Source organism: Myxine glutinosa, chromosome 5, assembly GCF_964187855.1.
Source record: "Myxine glutinosa chromosome 5, kmMyxGlut1.1, whole genome shotgun sequence".
In the NCBI taxonomy this organism is placed as follows: Eukaryota; Metazoa; Chordata; class Myxini; order Myxiniformes; family Myxinidae; genus Myxine; species Myxine glutinosa.
The window spans coordinates 110,065,052-110,087,907 of NC_136265.1; the positions used below are offsets into that span (position 1 = coordinate 110,065,052).

Genomic DNA, 22,856 nt, shown 5'->3' on the forward strand with positions numbered 1-22,856 from the left:
TTGTACTGCTGCTTTGAGGGCAGGAAGCCAAAGAGGGATGGGGGAGGGAGGAGGGGAGGGTGTGGGGGATGACAGAGTGGAAAGTTGGATGCTTATAAAGGGCACTCCACGGCGTGGGAAGCAGCTGGAACTTCCTCGTGGCCCAAGACTCGCAGAGCTTCACCAGTTCCCTTCGCAAAGCCGACGATGACAACTCATGGGAAATCAGACGAGTTTGGCACAGGAGCCAAGGAAAAGTCTGGGGGTCATGTCGCTCCGAATGCTGATGCCAGGTTAGTGATTAGGGCCGAGAATTAGGTGGTGGGAAGAGAGAGAGAGTTGCTTGGATTTGGTTTTCCCCGTACTAGTAATCGTTAACCAAACATGTGTAACCAATTGAACTCAAACGAGGAGTCTCGACCCGTATTGAATCATCAACTAGAGTTCAACATTAACCCGAAAAGCCCTGATCATATAATCACAGTGATCAGGTTTCAAACACCCAGCCAGGTGTCGCGTTGTTGTTAACTTGTTGTGGACATTGGCTATTTGTGGTTGCATGAGGAACACACCCAGCCAGGTGTCGAGTTGTTGTTAACTTGTTGTGGATATTGGCTATTTGTGGTTGCATGAGGAACACACCCAGCCAGGTGTTGAGTTGTTGTTAACTTGTTGTGGACATTGGCTATTTGTGGTTGCATGAGGAACACACCCAGCCAGGTGTTGAGTTGTTGTTAACTTGTTGTGGACATTGGCTATTTGTGGTTGCATGAGGAACACACCCAGCCAGGTGTCGAGTTGTTGTTAACTTGTTGTGGATATTGGCTATTTGTGGTTGCATGAGGAACACACCCAGCCAGGTGTTGAGTTGTTGTTAACTTGTTGTGGATATTGGCTATTTGTGGTTGCATGAGGAACACACCCAGCCAGGTGTTGAGTTGTTGTTAACTTGTTGTTGATATTGGCTATTTGTGGTTGCATGAGGAACACACCCAGCCAGGTGTTGAATTGTTGTTAACTTGTTGTTGATATTGGCTATTTGTGGTTGCATGAGGAACACACCCAGCCAGGTGTTGAGTTGTTGTTAACTTGTTGTTGATATTGGCTATTTGTGGTTGCATGAGGAACACACCCAGCCAGGTGTTGAGTTGTTGTTAACTTGTTGTGGATATTGGCTATTTGTGGTTGCATGAGGAACACACCCAGCCAGGTGTTGAGTTGTTGTTAACTTGTTGTTGATATTGGCTATTTGTGGTTGCATGAGGAACACACCCAGCCAGGTGTTGAATTGTTGTTAACTTGTTGTTGATATTGGCTATTTGTGGTTGCATGAGGAACACACCCAGCCAAGTGTTGAATTGTTGTTAACTTGTTGTTGATATTGGCTATTTGTGGTTGCATGAGGAACACACCCAGCCAGGTGTCGAGTTGTTGTTAACTTGATGTGGACATTGGCTATTTGTGGTTGCATGAGGAGCACACCCAGCCAGGTGTTGAGTTGTTGTTAACTTGTTGTTGACATTGGCTATTTGTGGTTGCATGAGGAACACAGCCAGCCAGGTGTCGAGTTGTTGTTAACTTGATGTGGACATTGGCTATTTGTGGTTGCATGAGGAGCACACCCAGCCAGGTGTTGAGTTGTTGTTAACTTGATGTGGACATTGGCTATTTGTGGTTGCATGAGGAACACACCCAGCCAGGTGTTGAGTTGTTGTTAACTTGTTGTGGATATTGGCTATTTGTGGTTGCATGAGGAACACACCCAGCCAGGTGTCGCGTTGTTGTTAACTTGTTGTTGATATTGGCTATTTGTGGTTGCATGAGGAACACACCCAGCCAGGTGTTGAATTGTTGTTAACTTGTTGTTGATATTGGCTATTTGTGGTTGCATGAGGAACACACCCAGCCAAGTGTTGAATTGTTGTTAACTTGTTGTTGATATTGGCTATTTGTGGTTGCATGAGGAACACACCCAGCCAGGTGTCGAGTTGTTGTTAACTTGATGTGGACATTGGCTATTTGTGGTTGCATGAGGAGCACACCCACTTGATGTGGACATTGGCTATTTGTGGTTGCATGAGGAACACAGCCAGCCAGGTGTCGAGTTGTTGTTAACTTGTTGTTGACATTGGCTATTTGTGGTTGCATGAGGAACACACCCAGACAGGTGTCGAGTTGTTGTTAACTTGTTGTTGACATTGGCTATTTGTGGTTGCATGAGGAACACACCCAGCCAGGTGTTGAGTTGTTGTTAACTTGTTGTTGACATTGGCTATTTGTGGTTGCATGAGGAACACACCCAGCCAAGTGTTGAATTGTTGTTAACTTGTTGTTGATATTGGCTATTTGTGGTTGCATGAGGAACACAGCCAGCCAGGTGTCGAGTTGTTGTTAACTTGTTGTTGACATTGGCTATTTGTGGTTGCATGAGGAACACACCCAGCCAGGTGTCGAGTTGTTGTTAACTTGTTGTTGATATTGGCTATTTGTGGTTGCATGAGGAACACACCCAGCCAGGTGTCGAGTTGTTGTTAACTTGTTGTTGACATTGGCTATTTGTGGTTGCAGGAGGAACACACCCAGCCAGGTGTCGAGTTGTTGTTAACTTGTTGTTGACATTGGCTATTTGTGGTTGCATGAGGAACACACGCAGCCAGGTGTCGAGTTGTTGTTAACTTGTTGTTGATATTGGGTATTTGTGGTTGCATGAGGAACACACCCAGCCAGGTGTCGAGTTGTTGTTAACTTGTTGTTGACATTGGGTATTTGTGGTTGCATGAGGAACACACCCAGCCAGGTGTCGAGTTGTTGTTAACTTGTTGTTGATATTGGGTATTTGTGGTTGCATGAGGAACACACCCAGCCAGGTGTCGAGTTGTTGTTAACTTGTTGTTGACATTGGGTATTTGTGGTTGCAGGAGGAACACAGCCAGCCAGGTGTTGAGTTGTTGTTAACTTGTTGTTGACATTGGCTATTTGTGGTTGCATGAGGAACACACCCAGCCAGGTGTCGAGTTGTTGTTAACTTGTTGTTGATATTGGGTATTTGTGGTTGCATGAGGAACACACCCAGCCAGGTGTCGAGTTGTTGTTAACTTGTTGTTGATATTGGGTATTTGTGGTTGCATGAGGAACACACCCAGCCAGGTGTCGAGTTGTTGTTAACTTGTTGTTGACATTGGGTATTTGTGGTTGCATGAGGAACAAAGCACTGGATGCTTCATTTCCTGTTGTGCAACTGGCTCTGCCCTCCAGGCCTCGTCAAAGTGTCAGACTTCAAAAATCTAGTTACAAATTGTCACTTCACACTTTAGTAAATGTATGTTGTGTAAAGTATTAGTTTAATTTATTTTAAGTTAATAATAACAATAATTTCATGTGAATCATTGAACAAGGTTTTGTTTTTCTTGTAAACAGAATCGAGGCTCGTGAAAGCGCGAACATCAATCACATAAACAAATCGAACAGACAAACAAAATATATTAAAAGAGGGAGCGGCAGACAAGATGGGGAGAGAAGGGGAAGCACACAAACGCAACATTTGAGGGCAGGAACATCGGGAGATCCGTGGGAGGGAGAGGGCTTGGGGGATGAGGCGTGGGAAGGGGCTGGGGGGTGGGGGGGGGGGGGGTGGTGGGAGAAGTATAAAACACGAGGACACCAAGGCGCTCCAGGACAGAAGTTGGTATTTCAAAAAGGGGGATTGGGGTGAAATTAGCGGGGGTAGAAAAGATCAAGGTTTTGGATGGGGGAAGATAAGAGATGGTGGTGAACAGCTGTTTTAAAGACCTGGAGGGAGGAGTGGGATTGAAGAGAGTGAGGGAGTTTGTTCCAGAGGAGGGAGAAAAGAGGAATGAAGGAGTGAAGGTGAGCAGAGAGTCTTGATTTTGGCAGTTTAACCATAAGAGGGTTGCAGGCAGAGCCCAGAGAGAGCTGGGGGGGGGGGGGGGGGGGGCAAGGCCGGAGAGGAGTCGGTAGAAGACGGAAAGACCACCAACCTGCCTGCGGTGAGTGAGTGAGAGGCCCTTGGAGTTAGCTTCCTCGCGGGAGATTCCAATGATTCTGAACGCTTTGGTTTCAACAGCGTGAAGACGAGCTAGGTGTGAGGCAGGAGCACCAGCCCAGAGGGGGGAACAGTATTCCATTGAGCTGCGGATGAAAGCCTTGTACGTGGTGAGGAGCTCAGGTGTGCCAAGGAAGGACTTCGCACGACGGAGGATGCCCAGTCGGTCTTTTCGGAGAGACATCGTCACAGTATATACATTATACATGTTTTGTATATATAATTTTTGCCAATAGACACAAGGTGCTGAATTGAGGAAAACGATTAAATTACTTTATTATAAGCAAAGTTATGAATACATGAACAATGGAGAGGAGGGAAACAACAATAGCAGGTTCGAGGAATATAACACAGGGAACTTGGAGGAATTCAGTGGAGAGGAGGGAAACAACAATAGCAGGTTAGAGGAATATAACACAGGCAACCTGGAGGAATTCAGTGGAGAGGAGGGAAACAACAATAGCAGGTTAGAGGGATATAACAGAGGGAACTTGGAGGAATGGCAGTGGAGAGGAGGGAAACAACAATAGCAGGTTAGAGGAATATAACACAGGGAACCTGGGGGAATTCAGTGGAGAGGAGGGAAACAACAATAGCAGGTTAGAGGAATATAACAGAGGGAACTTGGAGGAATGGCTGTGGAGAGGAGGGAAACAACAATAGCAGGTTAGAGGAATATAACAGAGGGAACCTGGAGGAATTCAGTGGAGAGGAGGGAAACAACAATAGCAGGTTAGAGGAATATAACACAGGGAACTTGGAGGAATTCAGTGGAGAGGAGGGAAACAACAATAGCAGGTTAGAGGAATATAACAGAGGGAACTTGGAGGAATGGCAGTGGAGAGGAGGGAAACAACAATAGCAGGTTAGAGGAATATAACACAGGGAACCTGGAGGAATTCAGTGGAGAGGAGGGAAACAACAATAGCAGGTTAGAGGAATATAACAGAGGGAACTTGGAGGAATGGCTGTGGAGAGGAGGGAAACAACAATAGCAGGTTAGAGGAATATAACAGAGGGAACCTGGAGGATTTCAGTGGAGAGGAGGGAAACAACAATAGCAGGTTAGAGGAATATAACACAGGGAACTTGGAGGAATTCAGTGGAGAGGAGGGAAACAACAATAGCAGGTTAGAGGAATATAACACAGGGAACCTGGAGGAATTCAGTGGAGAGGAGGGAAACAACAATAGCAGGTTAGAGGGATATAACACAGGGAACTTGGAGGAATTCAGTGGAGAGGAGGGAAACAACAATAGCAGGTTAGAGGAATATAACACAGGGAACCTGGAGGAATGGCAGTGGAGAGGAGGGAAACAACAATAGCAGGTTAGAGGGATATAACAGAGGGAACTTGGAGGAATTCAGTGGAGAGGAGGGAAACAACAATAGCAGGTTAGAGGAATATAACACAGGGAACTTGGAGGAATGGCAGTGGAGAGGAGGGAAACTACAATAGCAGGTTAGAGGGATATAACACAGGGAACCTGGAGGAATGGCAGTGGAGAGGAGGGAAACAACAATAGCAGGTTAGAGGGATATAACAGAGGGAACTTGGAGGAATTCAGTGGAGAGGAGGGAAACAACGATAGCAGGCCAGAGGAATATAACACAGGGAACTTGGAGGAATGGCAGTGGAGAGGAGGGAAACAACAATAGCAGGTTAGAGGGATATAACAGAGGGAACTTGGAGGAATTCAGTGGAGAGGAGGGAAACAACAATAGCAGGTTAGAGGGATATAACAGAGGGAACCTGGAGGAATGGCAGTGGAGAGGAGGGAAACAACAATAGCAGGTTAGAGGGATATAGCAGAGGGAACTTGGAGGAATTCAGTGGAGAGGAGGGAAACAACAATAGCAGGTTAGAGGAATATAACACAGGGAACCTGGAGGAATGGCAGTGGAGAGGAGGGAAACAACAATAGCAGGTTAGAGGGATATAACAGAGGGAACTTGGAGGAATTCAGTGGAGAGGAGGGAAACAACAATAGCAGGTTAGAGGAATATAACACAGGGAACTTGGAGGAATGACAGTGGAGAGGAGGGAAACTACAATAGCAGGTTAGAGGGATATAACAGAGGGAACTTGCAGGAATTCAGTGGAGAGGAGGGAAACAACAATAGCAGGCTAGAGGAATATAACACAGGGAACTTGGAGGAATGGCAGTGGAGAGGAGGGAAACAACAATAGCAGGTTAGAGGGATATAACAGAGGGAACTTGGAGGAATTCAGTGGAGAGGAGGGAAACAACAATAGCAGGTTAGAGGAATATAACACAGGGAACTTGGAGGAATTCACTGGAGAGGAGGGAAACAACAATAGCAGGTTAGAGGAATATAACACAGGGAACTTGGAGGAATGGCAGTGGAGAGGGGGGAAAACAATAGCAGGTTAGAGGGATATAACAGAGGGAACTTGGAGGAATTCAGTGGAGAGGAGGGAAACAACAATAGCAGGTTAGAGGGATGTAACAGAGGGAACTTGGAGGAATTCAGTGGAGAGGAGGGAAACAACAATAGCAGGTTAGAGGGATATAACAGAGGGAACTTGGAGGAATTCAGTGGAGAGGAAGGAAACAACAATAGCAGGTTAGAGGAATATAACAGAGGGAACTTGGAGGAATTCAGTGGAGAGGAGGGAAACAACAATAGCAGGTTAGAGGGATATAACACAGGGAACTTGGAGGAATTCAGTGGAGAGGAGGGAAACAACAATAGCAGGTTAGAGGGATATAACACAGGGAACTTGGAGGAATTCAGTGGAGAGCAGGGAAACAACAATAGCAGGTTAGAGGAATATAACAGAGGGAACTTGCAGGAATTCAGTGGAGAGGAGGGAAACAACAATAGCAGGTTAGAGGAATATAACACAGGGAACTTGCAGGAATTCAGTGGAGAGGAGGGAAACAACAATAGCAGGTTAGAGGAATATAACAGAGGGAACACTGGAGGAATTCAGTGGAGAGGAGGGAAACAACAATAGCAGGTTAGAGGAATATAACACAGGGAACTTGGAGGAATGACAGTGGAGAGGAGGGAAACTACAATAGCAGGTTAGAGGGATATAACAGAGGGAACTTGGAGGAATTCAGTGGAGAGGAGGGAAACAACAATAGCAGGTTAGAGGGATATAACAGAGGGAACTTGGAGGAATTCAGTGGAGAGGAGGGGAACAACAATAGCAGGTTAGAGGGATATAACAGAGGGAACTTGGAGGAATTCAGTGGAGAGGAGGGAAACAACAATAGCAGGTTAGAGGAATATAACAGAGGGAACTTGGAGGAATTCAGTGGAGAGGAGGGAAACAACAATAGCAGGTTAGAGGGATATAACAGAGGGAACTTGGAGGAATTCAGTGGAGAGGAGGGAAACAACAATAGCAGGTTAGAGGAATATAACAGAGGGATCCTGGAGGAATTCAGTGGAGAGGAGGGAAACAACAATAGCAGGTTAGAGGAATATAACAGATGGAACTTGGAGGAATTCAGTGGAGAGGAGGGAAACAACAATAGCAGGTTAGAGGAATATAACACAGGGAACTTGGAGGAATGGCAGTGAAAGCCCAAATGTCCTCCTCATGCCATTTTTTCAGGAAAGCTGTACGGGATCAGGTGACCATTCGTTAGACTCAGTGTTAACCACGCCCTTTGTATATTAATTTTTATTCTGCACATGGAAATATATATTTAAATATAAAAGGTTTGATTCCCGACAAAGCATCAACTCTCGAACGGCAGGTACAGCCCAAGCTCCAGGTGCAGTCCTAACTCCGCAGAGGGAGTCACGTGACATATGATGGCTTCTTGCCCAAAGTGAAGTTATTTCGTGGTTTTACATCGATTTGATTAATAATTAAAAGTTTTTACTGTGATATTGTTCTTCTGATTGTGAAAATAATGCGGTACAATAAATTTCAGGTAAATTGGCAGAGGTTTGGAAACATAAGCGACAAACAGACATATCGATAATAATAACAGGCATTGTGTGTGTGTGTGTGTGTGTGTGTGTGTGTGTGTGTGTGTGTGTGTGTGTGTGTGTCAGTGTATGCATCTACTCCATAACTCCAAAACCATGAAACCTAGCGGCCCCAAACTTTGCATGTATACTTCTCGAACGCCAAGGGAGCGCATGGATGACACCTGGGTTTGTGGGTGTGTTAAAACACCCTTTTTGAAGATAATTAATGGGTGCTCGTAACAAAAAAACCTAAATAAACTCGATGTTACCAAAATCGTGGTCCGCCATCTTGGTCAGCGCTCTGTGACCTCGCTGAGTTCTTAAGCCGCCATTTTGTTTCAGCCTATTGAAACGTGCTTTGTCTTGAAAACACCATCTACTCTCACAGACTAATTAAAGCATACGAGGGGGTCACCCGTGGGAATCCCACGGGCATGGACGTGTGTGACATTTGGGCATATTGAGTTCGATGCTGCACCTGCACATGAAGTTTTACAAACTGGTTACTGGCAATTTATCAGATGCACAAATAATGTAATCTACTCAATATATTTACTTCTGATATTAAACATGTGAATGCAAGTGCGTGCACATGGGAAATAGTTTGAAATGTGTAATTACATCTCATGGAAAATGTGATTTCAAAACCTCTCCCTCCCACATCACGCAGACTGCACAAGAGAGAGGATCCCACACAGGGGAGAGGGGAAGAGGCCCCCACACAGGGGAGAGGGGGAGAGGATCCCACACATGGGAGAGGGGGAGAGGATCCCGCACAGGGGAGAGGGGGAGAGGGGGAGATGATCCCACACAGGGGAGAGGGGGAGATGATCCCACACAGGGGAGAGGGGGAGAGGGGGAGATGATCCCACACAGGGGAGAGGGGGAGAGGATCCCACACAGGGGAGAGGGGGAGATGATCGCACACAGGGGAGAGTGGGAGAGGATCCCACACACGGGAGAGGGGGAGAGGATCCCACACAGGGGAGAGGGGGAAGAGATCCCACAGGGGAGAGGGGGAGATGATCCCACACAGGGGAGAGGGGGAGAGGATCCCACACAGGGGAGAGGGGGAGAGGGGGAGATGATCCCACACAGGGGAGAGGGGGAGAGGGGGAGATGATCCCACACAGGGGAGAGGGGGAGATGATCCCACACAGGGGAGAGGGGGAGAGGGGAAGATGATCCCACACAGGGGAGAGGGGGAGAGGATCCCACACAGGGGAGAGGGGGAGATGATCGCACACAGGGGAGAGTGGGAGAGGATCCCACACACGGGAGAGGGGGAGAGGATCCCACACAGGGGAGAGGGGGAAGAGATCCCACAGGGGAGAGGGGGAGATGATCCCACACAGGGGAGAGGGGGAGAGGATCCCACACAGGGGAGAGGGGGAGAGGATCCCACACAGGGGAGAGGGGGAGATGATCGCACACAGGGGAGAGTGGGAGAAGGATCCCACACACGGGAGAGGGGGAGATGATCCCACACAGGGGAGAGGGGGAGAGGGGGAGATGATCCCACACAATGATGATCCCATCAAATAATGTAGACGATACATTCTTTGATATTTAATTAACGATATGTGAAAAACCATAACTTTTGATGGTTTTATGTGATTTACTGTGTGTCTGGCAGCGACTTATCGGAAAAGCTGAAGTTTGGCACCAAGGAATCTCACTCGAAGGCAGAAAATACCAATTTCATGAAGGGTTTCCTGAAGGGTGAACTTTCCATGGATGATTTCAAGGTATGTACCTTTCCTTTTTCCAGATGTTTACACACCTTTGTTTTGAGGAGCATTCTGTAATGACTTGCCTGGCTGATGATGATGATGATGATTCTGTAATGACTTGTCTGGCTGATGATGATGATGATGATTCTGTAATGACTTGCCTGGCTGATGATGATGATGATGATTCTGTAATGACTTGTCTGGCTGATGATGATGATTCTGTAATGACTTGCCTGGCTGATGATGATGATGATGATGAGGATGATGATGATTCTGTTATGACTTGCCTGGCTGATGATGATGATGATGATGAGGACGATGATGATGATGATGATGATTCTGTAATGACTTGCCTGGCTGATGATGATGATGATGATGATGATTCTGTAATGACTTGCCTGGCTGATGATGATGATGATGAGGACGATGATGATGATGATGATGATTCTGTAATGACTTGCCTGGCTGATGATGATGATGATGATTCTGTAATGACTTGCCTGGCTGATGATGATGATGATGATTCTGTAATGACTTGCCTGGCTGATGATGATGATGATGATTCTGTAATGACTTGCCTGGCTGATGATGATGATTCTGTAATGACTTGCCTGGCTGATGATGATGATGATGATGATTCTGTAATGACTTGCCTGGCTGATGATGATGATGAGGATGATGATGATTCTGTAATGACTTGCCTGGCTGATGATGATGATTCTGTAATGACTTGCCTGGCTGATGATGATGATTCTGTAATGACTTGCCTGGCTGATGATGATGATTCTGTTATGACTTGCCTGGCTGATGATGATGATGAGGATGATGAGGATGATGATGATGATTCTGTAATGACTTGCCTGGCTGATGCTGCTGCTGATGATGATTCTGTAATGACTTGCCTGGCTTATGATGATGATGATGATGATGATTATGATTCTGTAATACTTCCCTGGCTGATGATGATGATGATGATTCTGTAATGACTTGCCTGGCTGATGATGATGATGATGATTCTGATTCTGTAATGACTTGCCTGGCTGATGAGGATGATGATGATGATTCTGTAATGACTTGCCTGGCTGATGAGGATGATGATGATGATTCTGTAATGACTTGCCTGGCTGATGAGGATGATGATGATGATTCTGTAATGACTTGCCTGGCTGATGATGATGAGGATGATGATGATGAGGATGATGATGATGATTCTGTAATGACTTGCCTGGCTGATGATGATGATGATGAGGATGATGATGTTGATGATGATGATTCTGTAATGACTTGCCTGGCTGATGATGATGATGATTCTGTAATGATTTGCCTGGCTGCTGATGATCATGAGGATGATGATGATGATTCTGTAATGACTTGCCTGGCTGATGATGATGATAATGATGAGGATGATGATGATTCTGTAATGACTTGCCTGGCTGATGATGATGATAATGATGATTCTGTAATGACTTGCCTGGCTGATGATGATGATGATTCTGTAATGACTTGCCTGGCTGATGATGATGATGATGATGATGATGATGATGATGATTCTGTAATGACTTGCCTGGCTGATGATGATGATAATGATGATGATGATTCTGTAATGACTTGCCTGGCTGATGATGATAATGATGAGGATGATGATGATTCTGTAATGACTTGCCTGGCTGATGATGATGATGATGATGATTCTGTAATGACTTGCCTGGCTGATGATGATGATGATGATGATGATTCTGTAATGACTTGCCTGGCTGATGATGATAATGATGAGGATGTTTCTGTAATGACTTGCCTGGCTGATGATGATGATGAGGATGTTTCTGTAATGACTTGCCTGGCTGATGATAATGATGAGGATGTTTCTGTCATGACTTGCCTGGCTGATGATGGTGATGATGATGATGATTATTCTGTAATGACTTGCCTGGCTGATGATGATGATGATTCTGTAATGACTTGTCTGGCTGATGATGATGATGATGATTCTGTAATGACTTGCCTGGCTGATGATGATGATAATGATGAGGATGTTTCTGTAATGACTTGCCTGGCTGATGATGATGATGAGGATGTTTCTGTAATGACTTGCCTGGCTGATGATAATGATGAGGATGTTTCTGTCATGACTTGCCTGGCTGATGATGGTGATGATGATGATGATGATTCTGTAATGACTTGCCTGGCTGATGATGATGATGATGATGATTCTGTAATGACTTGCCTGGCTGATGATGATGATTCTGTAATGACTTGCCTGGCTGATGATGATGATAATGATGAGGATGTTTCTGTAATGACTTGCCTGGCTGATGATGATGATGATGATTCTGTAATGACTTGCCTGGCTGATGATGATGATGATGATGATGATTCTGTAATGATTTGCCTGGCTGATGATGATGATCATGAGGATGATGATGATGATTCTGTAATGATTGCCTGGCTGATGATGATGATAATGAGGATGAGGATGATGATGATTCTGTAATGATTTGCCTGGCTGATGATGATAATGAGGATGAGGATGATGATGATTCTGTAATGATTTGCCTGGCTGATGATGATGATCATGAGGATGATGATGATGATGATTCTGTAATGACTTGCCTGGCTGATGATAATGATAATGATGAGGATGATGATGATTTTGTAATGACTTGCCTGGCTGATGCTGCTGCTGATGATGAGGATGAGGATGAGGATGATGATGATTCTGTAATGACTTGCCTGGCTGATGCTGCTGCTGATGATGATGAGGATGAGGATGATGATGATTCTGTAATGACTTGCCTGGCTGATGCTGCTGCTGATGATGATGAGGAGGATGATGATGATGATTCTGTAATGACTTGCCTGGCTGATGATGATGATGATGGTGATGATGATGATTCTGTAATGACTTGCCTGGCTGATGATGATGATGATTCTGTAATGATTTGCCTGGCTGATGATGATGATAATGATGAGGATGATGATGATTGTGTAATGACTTGCCTGGCTGATGCTGCTGCTGATGATGATGAGGATGAGGATGATGATGATTCTGTAATGACTTGCCGGGCTGCTGCTGCTGCTGATGATGATGAGGATGATGACGACGGAAGTTTATGTCATACAAAATTGCCTTCATCATACGACTACGTTTTCTGCAGTGTGTGGCGGTCGCTCTCTACTTCATCTACTCCGCCATGGAAGAAGAGTTAGACAAGAACCAAGACCATCCGGCCCTAGCTCCTCTGTATTTCCCTACCGAGCTGCATCGCAAGAACGCCATCGAGCAGGACCTAGCTTTCCTGCTGGGACCAGAATGGCGTCAACACCCAGAGATGAAACCCTCACCTGCGACTCGACGTTACGTGGAGCGGCTCCACACCGTCGGTCAAACGGAGCCGACTCTGCTGGTGGCGCACGCGTATACCCGCTACCTTGGGGATCTTTCCGGGGGCCAGGTGTTGAAGAAGGTGGCACAGAGGGCGCTCAAGCTCCCCGCTTCAGGTGAAGGCGTCGAGTTCTTCTCTTTTCCACAGATCTCGAGTCATGCCGGTTTCAAGCAGTTGTACCGTTCACGTCTCAATGTCATTGATGTGGACAAAGAGATGAGTGAAAGCATCGTGGAGGAGGCCAACCGAGCATTCAACTTCAATATGGAGGTGAGGAGCGCTTACATTTTGAATAAAATTGACAACCCCAATGCAAATATGACTCGGTCTCCCTCAACATCCCAGGCATGATCATAAAATAAGAGCAATCAACATGTTACCTGTGCAAAAATGGCAGAGCTTTGACTCCTTCCTCTTCCCCTCTCTCCCATAAATCCATACTCTCAACACTCTCCTGTCTTTCCTCCTTTTGTTTTTGTATTTTTTTTCACAATTACATTCTCTTTTTGCTCATCACCTTTTGACCAGAAGGCCCACCCAATCCTGAGTGAGATTTTGTTGTTAATTCTACATCCAGGTGTTTGCAGAGCTTGAAGAGAGCAAACGGATTTCTCCTACAACAGAATCAGAAGCCCTCAAGTATCAAGGTACGGTGCAATTCCTAATGTGATGTTTTTGAACTTTGACCCATGTGTTTCCAGTTTGATCACATCAGCTGTTGCTACCCAGATTTCAAAAAATCTCTATCCTTCGCAAGTACTTGCACAATCTAATGAAATCACTTTATCTATCTATAATTCCAGCAATCTCTGTGTGTCTGTCTGTGTGTCTGTGTGTCTGTGTGTTTGTCTGTGACCGCTGTTTCTCGACAACCACGGGTCCGATATACTTGAAACTTGCCAGGTATATTGCTGGGGACCCGAGGATGTGCCTTTTCAAGGTTTGTAATTAATCGGACAAGTACCTACCGAGATATGTCCAAAAAACGCTTCAACCAATCAGAGAGCAGCGAGCTATCACGTGTGCCGAACCGTTAATGCAATGCAAGCGTTAATGCGTTAATGCAAGGCTTTTCTTTTTTTCCCTCTTCTCTTTCTACTTTTCCTTGCGATTAAATTGCAAACAGCCAAAATACGTTGGCGCTAATTGAATAATTGGCCATTAACACTAAAATAATCGTAACTGCGATATGCCAACTTCCGGACAGTGCAGCCTTCCATGTTGTTGTTGTTTGCAGCAGCTGTTTGCAGCAAGGCAAGGCTTTTCTTTTTTCCCCTCTTTTCAAACTGCGATTAAATTAAAACGATTCATCCTAACTGCGATTTGCGAACTTCCGGACAGTGACGACTTATCTTCCGGCAGCCAATCACAGAACGCTCTGTTGCGTAGGCGTGGCCGATGTGAGACGAGCGGAGCTGAGCGCGTTACGAGCTGACCGCCATTACGGTACGTAATTCGATTTCTTATGCGCATTATTTCTCCCAATTCAGTCAGAGCGAAGGGCGGAAGCGAAGAGCGTTGCTTTTTTTGTTTACGGGCGTACGGGCGGGGTAGAGCGTACGGGTAGCGTTTTTTTTTTTTTTTGGCCACGGAACGGGCACCCACGTACGGGCAATGCCCTAGTATTTAGAAAATGACAGTTATCCAACACCTTATGAAATAGAACCGCACTCGGTAGAGCACATACCCCCCCCCAGACTGAGCAGTTTATGTTTTGAATCCCACTGATAGGCCAAATCTGGACCTGAACCAAAATCGAACAATTCACACACCCAACATGTCCACCAAGTTTCGTCCGAATCTACGCAATCCATAACTTTTTGGCCCTATCTCTCAATGGTGAAATATCACTTAACGAGAACGGAACTCTTTGACGTCACGACGTCGACCGATATGCCTCCGCCCACATTATTACATCATTATAATACTTGTATCAAGTTTGATTTAAATCCATTCAGCTGCACCAAATTTATCACATTTTTACCTGACATGACATCTGACCTTTGACCTATTGACCCCAAAATGTAATCAGTTCATGTTTACATCATTATACATACCTGTGCCAAATTTGACCAGGATCCCTTTAGCCGTTCACAAGTTATCGTGGTAACGAAAACCTATCAGGACGGACGGACGGACAACGTGAAAACATAATGCCTCCGACGAATTCGTCGGCGGAGGCATAAAAATACTTGGCGTTAAATTAATAAAATTATTGGTAAAGGTAATAAAGTGGATATTTCAGAAAATTGTTCCGATGGGCAGGAGGTTTACTCCAATCCCAGGTATTGCTAACTCCTTCAATTCTTATTGCACTAACATCGGCGCTTCACTAGCTAATAAAATCCCACCAACTAACACGAACTTCAGCGACTATTAGCACACAACCCCAAAACTTCATCTTTTTTCCTTGTACAGAATCATAGAATAATCATCATGAATCACAGAATAATCATCATGTCATTCACAATCACAGAATAATCATGTCGTTCACAATCACAGAATAATCATCATGTCGTTGACAATCACAAAATAATCATCATGTCGTTCACAATCACAGAATAGTCATGTCGTTCACAATCACAGAATAATCATCATGTCGTTCACAATCACAGAATAATCATGTCGTTCACAATCACAGAATAATCATCACGTCGTTCACAATCACAAAATAATCATCATGTCGTTCACAATCACAGAATAATCGTGTCGTTCACAATCACAGAATAATCATCATGTCGTTGACAATCACAAAATAATCATCATGTCGTTCACAATCACAGAATAGTCATGTCGTTCACAATCACAGAATAATCATCATGTCGTTCACAATCACAGAATAATCATGTCGTTCACAATCACAGAATCATCATCATGTCGTTCACAATCACAAAATAATCATGTCATTCACAATCACAGAATAATCATGTCGTTCACAATCACAGAATAATCATGTCGTTCACAATCACAGAATAATCATCATGTCATTCACAATCACAGAATAATCATGTCGTTCACAATCACAGAATCATCATCATGTCGTTCACAATCACAAAATAATCATGTCATTCACAATCACAGAATAATCATGTCGTTCACAATCACAGAATAATCATGTCGTTCACAATCACAGAATAATCACCATGTCGTTCACAATCACAGAATAATCATTATGTCGTTCATAATCACAGAATAATCATCATGCCGTTCACAATCACAGAATAATCATCATGTCGTTCACAATCACAGAATAATCATCACATCATTCACAATCACAGAATAATCATCATGTCGTTCACAATCATAGAATAATCATCATGTCATTCACAATCACAGAATAATCATCACGTCATTCACAATCACAGAATAATCATCACGTCGTTTACAATAACAGAATAATCATCACGTCATTCACAATCACAGAATAATCATCATGTCGTTCACAATCACAGAATAATCATCACGTCGTTCACAATCACAGAATAATCATCATGTCATTCACAATCACAGAATAATCATCATGTCGTTCACAATCACAGAATAATCATCATGTCGTTGACAATCACAAAATAATCATCATGTCGTTCACAATCACAGAATAGTCATGTCGTTCACAATCACAGAATAATCATCATGTCGTTCACAATCACAGAATAATCATGTCGTTCACAATCACAGAATCATCATCATGTCGTTCACAATCACAAAATAATCATGTCATTCACAATCACAGAATAATCATGTCGTTCACAATCACAGAATAGTCATGTCGTTCACAATCACAGAATAATCATCATGTCGTTCACAATCACAGAATAATCATGTCGTTCACAATCACAGAATCATCATCATGTCGTTCACAATCACAAAATAATCATGTCATTCACAATCACAGAATAATCATGTCGTTCACAATCACAGAATAATCATGTCGTTCACAATCACAGAATAATCACCATGTCGTTCACAATCACAGAATAATCATTATGTCGTTCATAATCACAGAATAATCATCATGCCGTTCACAATCACAGAATAATCATCATGTCGTTCACAATCACAGAATAATCATCACATCATTCACAATCACAGAATAATCATCATGTCGTTCACAATCACAGAATAATCATCATGTCATTCACAATCACAGAATAATCATCACGTCGTTCACAATCACAGAATAATCATCACGTCGTTCACAATAACAGAATAATCATCACGTCGTTCACAATCACAGAATAATCATCACGTCGTTCACAATCACAGAATAATCATCACATCGTTCACAATCACAGAATAATCATTATGTCGTTCACAATCACAGAATAATCATCACGTCGTTCACAATCACAGAATAATCATCACGTCGTTCACAATCAGATGAATAATCATCATATCGTTCACAATCACAGAATAATCATCATGTCGTTCACAATCACAGAATAAACGTCATGTCGTTCACAATCACAGAATAATCATCATGTCATTCACAATCACAGAATAATCATCATGTCATTCACAATCACAGAGTAATCGTCATGTCGTACACAATCACAAACCCATATCTGTTCTTTCATGTTATTCTAAAAATTTGGAGACACTTGTTTATAACCGTCTAAGCAAATTTCTCTCCAAATGTAATATTATTTTTGATCATCAGTTTGGCTTTCGTCGTAAAACACTCTCCAGATATGGCTTTTATTCATATGACGGGTTTTATTTCTTCATATGACGGGTTTTATTTCTTCATATGACGGGTTTTATTTCTTCATATGACGGGTTTTATTTCTTCATATGACGGGTTTTATTTCTTCATATGACGGGTTTTATTTCTTCATATGATGGGTTTTATTTCTTCATATGACGCTTTATTTCTTCATATGATGGGTTTTATTTCTTCATATGACGGGTTTTATTTCTTTATATGACGGGTTTTATTTCTTCATATGACAGGTTTTATTTATTCATATGACGGGTTTTATTTATTAATTTGGCGGGTTTTATTAATTCATATGACAGGTTTTATTTATTCATATGACTGGTTTTATTTATTCATACGACGGGTTTTATTTATTCATATGACGGGTTTTATTTATTCATATGATGGGTTTTATTTATTCATATGACAGGTTTTATTTATTCATACGACGGGTTTTATTTATTCATACGACGGGTTTTATTTATTCATATGATGGGTTTTATTTATTCATACGATGGGTTTTATTTATTCATACAACGGGTTTTATTTATTCATATGATGGGTTTTATTTATTCATATGATGGGTTTTATTTATTCATATGACGGGTTTTATTTATTCATACAACGGGTTTTATTTATTCATATGATGGGTTTTATTTATTCATATGATGGGTTTTATTTATTCATATGACGGGTTTTATTTATTCATATGATGGGTTTTATTTATTCATATGATGGGTTTTATTTATTCATATGACGGGTTTTATTTATTCATATGATGGGTTTTATTAATTCATATGACGGGTTTTATTTATTCATATGACGGGTTTTATTAATTCATATGACAGGTTTTACTTATTCATACAACGGGTTTTATTTATTCATATGATGGGTTTTATTTATTCATATGATGGGTTTTATTTATTCATATGACGGGTTTTATTTATTCATATGATGGGTTTTATTTATTCATATGACGGGTTTTATTTATTCATATGATGGGTTTTATTAATTCATATGACGGGTTTTATTTATTCATATGACAGGTTTTATTTATTCATACGACGGGTTTTATTTATTCATACGATGGGTTTTATTTATTCATACGACAGGTTTTATTTATTCATACGACGGGTTTTATTTATTCATACGACGGGTTTTATTTATTCATACGACGGGTTTTATTTATTCATACGACGGGTTTTATGTATTCATACGACGGGTTTTATTTCTTCATATGACGGATTTTATTTCTTCATATGACGGGTTATATTTGTTCATATGACGGGTTTTATTTCTAATTCCCTCTCTAACAGATTGTATATCGCTGGTGTTTTCATTGATTTGTCCAAAGACTTTGATACCATTGATCACAATATCCTACTTTCCAAATTGGATTTTTATGGTGTTAGTGGTTGTGCTCTTGAATGGTTTAAAGATTACCTTACTAATAGGCAACAATTTACAGTTGTAAAAAGCTCTAATTACCTACTTCACCAAAGGTGGACGGTCGTTATGTTTTCTCCCCTGTCTGTCTGTCTGATTGCCCGTTTGTCTGTTTGCTTGTGAACAAAATATCTCAAAAAAAGTTTTGGACGGATTGGGACGAAATTTGTCAGAGATGTAGCAGATGTGACAAGGACGACATGATTCGATTTTTTGAAGATCCGGATTCGGATCCGGCTTGTAGAATTTTAAAAGTGATTCTTCACCATTGGGAGATCGGGTCAAAAACGATACATAGCAGGATATCTCAAAAAGTTGTGGACGGATTTGGACGAAACTTGTTGGACAGGTTGTGTGTGTGACGAGGAAGAATTGATTCAAATTTGGTGAAGATCTGAATATGGATTCGGAAATGAGAATTATTTAAATTACCACCTTAAGCAAGTGCTGACCATAAGCGTGTGCTGACCACCATAAGCATGTGCTGACCACCATAAACGTGTGCTGACCACCATAAGTGTGTGCTGACCACCATAAGCGTGTGCTGACCACCATAAACGTGTGCTGACCACCATAAGCGTGTGCTGACCACCATAAGCGTGTGCTGACGACCATAAGCGTGTGCTGACCACCACAAGCGAGTGCTGACCACCATAAGCGTGTGCTGACGACCATAAGCGTGCGCTGACCACCATAAGCGTGTGCTGACCACCATAAGCATGTGCTGACCACCATAAGTGAGTGCTGACCATAAGCGTGTGCTGACCACCATAAGCGAGTGCTGACCATAAGCGAGTGCTGCCCATAAGCGAGTGCTGACGACCATAAGCGTGTGCTGCCCATAAGCGAGTGCTGCCCATAAGCGAGTGCTGACCACCACAAGCGAGTGCTGACCATAAGCGAGTGCTGCCCATAAGCGAGTGCTGACGACCATAAGCGTGTGCTGACCACCACAAGCGAGTGCTGACCATAAGCATGTGCTGAAGATAAGCGAGTGCTGACCACCATAAGCATGTGCTGACCACCATAAGCGTGTGCTAACCATAAGCGTGTCCTGACCACCATAAGCGAGTGCTGACCACCATAAGCGTGTGCTGACCACCATAAGCGTGTGCTAACCATAAGCGTGTCCTGACCACCATAAGCGTGTGCAAACCATAAGCGTGTCCTGACCACCATAAGCATGTGCTGAAGATAAGCGAGTGCTGACCACCATAAGCGAGTGCTGACCACCACAAGCCTGTGCTAACCATAAGCGTGTCCTGACCACCATACACGTGTGCTGACCACCATAAGCGTGTGCTGACCACCATAAGCGTGTCCTGACCACCACAAGCGAGTGCTGACCATAAGCGTGTGCTGACCACCATAAGCGTGTCCTGACCACCACAAGCGAGTGCTAACCATAAGCGTGTCCTGACCACCATACGCGTGTGCTGACCACCATAAGCGTGTGCTGACCACCATAAGCGTGTGCTGACCACCATAAGCATGTGCTGACCACCACAAGCGTGTCCTGACCACCATACGCGTGTGCTGACCACCATAAGCATGTTCTGACCACCACAAGCGAGTGCTGACCACCATAAGCGTGTCCTGACCACCACAAGCGAGTGCTAACCACAAGCGAGTGCTGACCACCATAAGCGTGTTCTGACCACCATAAGCGTGTGCTGACCACCATACGCGTGTGCTGACCACCATAAGCATGTTCTGACCACCACAAGCGAGTGCTGACCACCATAAGCGTGTTCTGACCACCATAAGCGTGTCCTGACCACCACAAGCGAGTGCTAACCACAAGCGAGTGCTGACCACCATAAGCGTGTTCTGACCACCATAAGCGTGTGCTAACCATAAGCGTGTTCTGACCACCATAAGCGTGTGCTAACCATAAGCGTGTGCTGACCACCATAAGCGTGTGCTGACAACCATAAGCGTGTGCTAACCATAAGTGAGTGCTGACCACCATAAGCGTGTGCTGACCACCATAAGCGTGTGCTGACCACCATAAGTGAGTGCTGACCACCATAAGCGTGTGCTGACCACCATAAGCGTGTGCTGACCACCATAGGAAATGATCTGCAGCTGTTGTTGAGCATTAGTCCAACATCATAGCAAATGGAAGAACTGTAGGCGGAGGGAGGGTCATAACGTGTTGGGCACAGGTGAAAGGTTAAAGGGACTGGATCGAATTGCAAGGGCCATGTGTGGATTGAGGGAGGTTTCCCTCATGTTGGGAGCGGGTCAAGGGCACTAGATTTATACATCTTTCGGACTTGTGACATCTCGGGACCAAATACTCCACAGGAGCTGAAACTCAAACGTTGGGGTCAAATTTTTAAACCAGTGACTTGATGGTCATTTCCAGGTTGACAAATGGAAATGGACACTTTAAATACCATCTCCCATTTAAGGTGAACTCAGGCAATTAATGGGGGGATGGGGGGGGGGGGGGGGGGGAACTAAATTGGCAAAATAAAAATTCAGGTTGGCATGGACATGCCCACGAAGTGTTTCAACTTGAGACGAGACTCCAACACTGCTATTTCAAGCATGATGCACATGTGCTGCAGATGATTGATCGGATTGTAACTGTTTTCCAGGTTTGCTTGGGAAGGACACATCACAAACCACAGATAATAACTCCAGGAAGTTTCCCTCCAACGCAATGGCCGCCGTGGCCTGTGCAATTGCCGTGGTCGTCATGGGTTTGCAATTTCTGCAATAGTCCACAAGGGCTCCATGAATTGTTTCAACGGTTTCTGGTGATGTACGTCTTGATTTCAGCGGGGAACCGTTGAAGACCTCCGGTGTTGAGGAAAAATGGCATTTCGTAACTTGATTTACACGAGACCCTGTGATCATGTCTTGTGCACATGTCCACCGATTGGACCCTCTCATCCCCTTCCAGCATTTACGGATCAATATCCTGACTGTCATATTGTTTAAACGTTAGAGAAGTGAAATCTGAAATCAATCTTGCATCATTGTTCGCGAAAGGTTTGCAGTACGTCAGGTGTTCTGGAGGGATCAAAAAATTGACCATTGAAGTGCCTGCAGTTGCGATTTGGTCAGATTTACAGCTTTCCATTGGATTAAACCTGAAATATTCCACTCACACCTTACGAGGCGTACAGGTTGTACCAAGTGACCAATGACCACCTCATCTTCTTGAATTTTGTATCGCTTATTCTTTGTTTGCATTTATAGTGTTCGATTTTGGTACCTGTTTGAATTTTTTTTTTTAAATAAATGAGAAAAAAAAGAAAAGATCCTTCACACAACATTCTGTATATCCAATGGATTCTTCATTTCTAACTTGTTGAACAGTTTATGTGAGGATTTGTTCTCCTCCCAAAGTATTCTTCACCATTTTTAGTGCAAAAGCAAATGCTGGGAGGAGGTCATTAACCAATGTGCCCAATGAGGGTGTTATGAGGAGGTCATGAACCAATGTGCCCAATGAGGGTGATATGAGGAGGTCATGAACCAATGTGCCCAATGAGGGTGTTATGAGGGGGTCATGAACCAATGTGCCCAATGAGGGTGTTATGAGGAGGTCATGAACCAATGTGCCCAATGAGGGTGTTATG

General features: G+C 43.6%; 1 protein-coding gene across 1 annotated transcript; it reads left to right on the top strand.

Moving 5' to 3' along the window:
* The first annotated feature begins 49 nt into the window (after positions 1–49).
* On the top strand, positions 50–22,549 carry LOC137414069 (heme oxygenase 2). The gene is made up of 5 exons (XM_068099540.2): positions 50–272; positions 9,636–9,747; positions 12,888–13,385; positions 13,693–13,762; positions 21,867–22,549. Exons 1-5 carry the CDS (start codon positions 187–189, stop codon positions 21,989–21,991), a joined length of 891 nt encoding a protein of 296 aa, XP_067955641.1. The 5' UTR covers positions 50–186; the 3' UTR covers positions 21,992–22,549.
* The last annotated feature ends 307 nt before the right edge of the window (positions 22,550–22,856 follow it).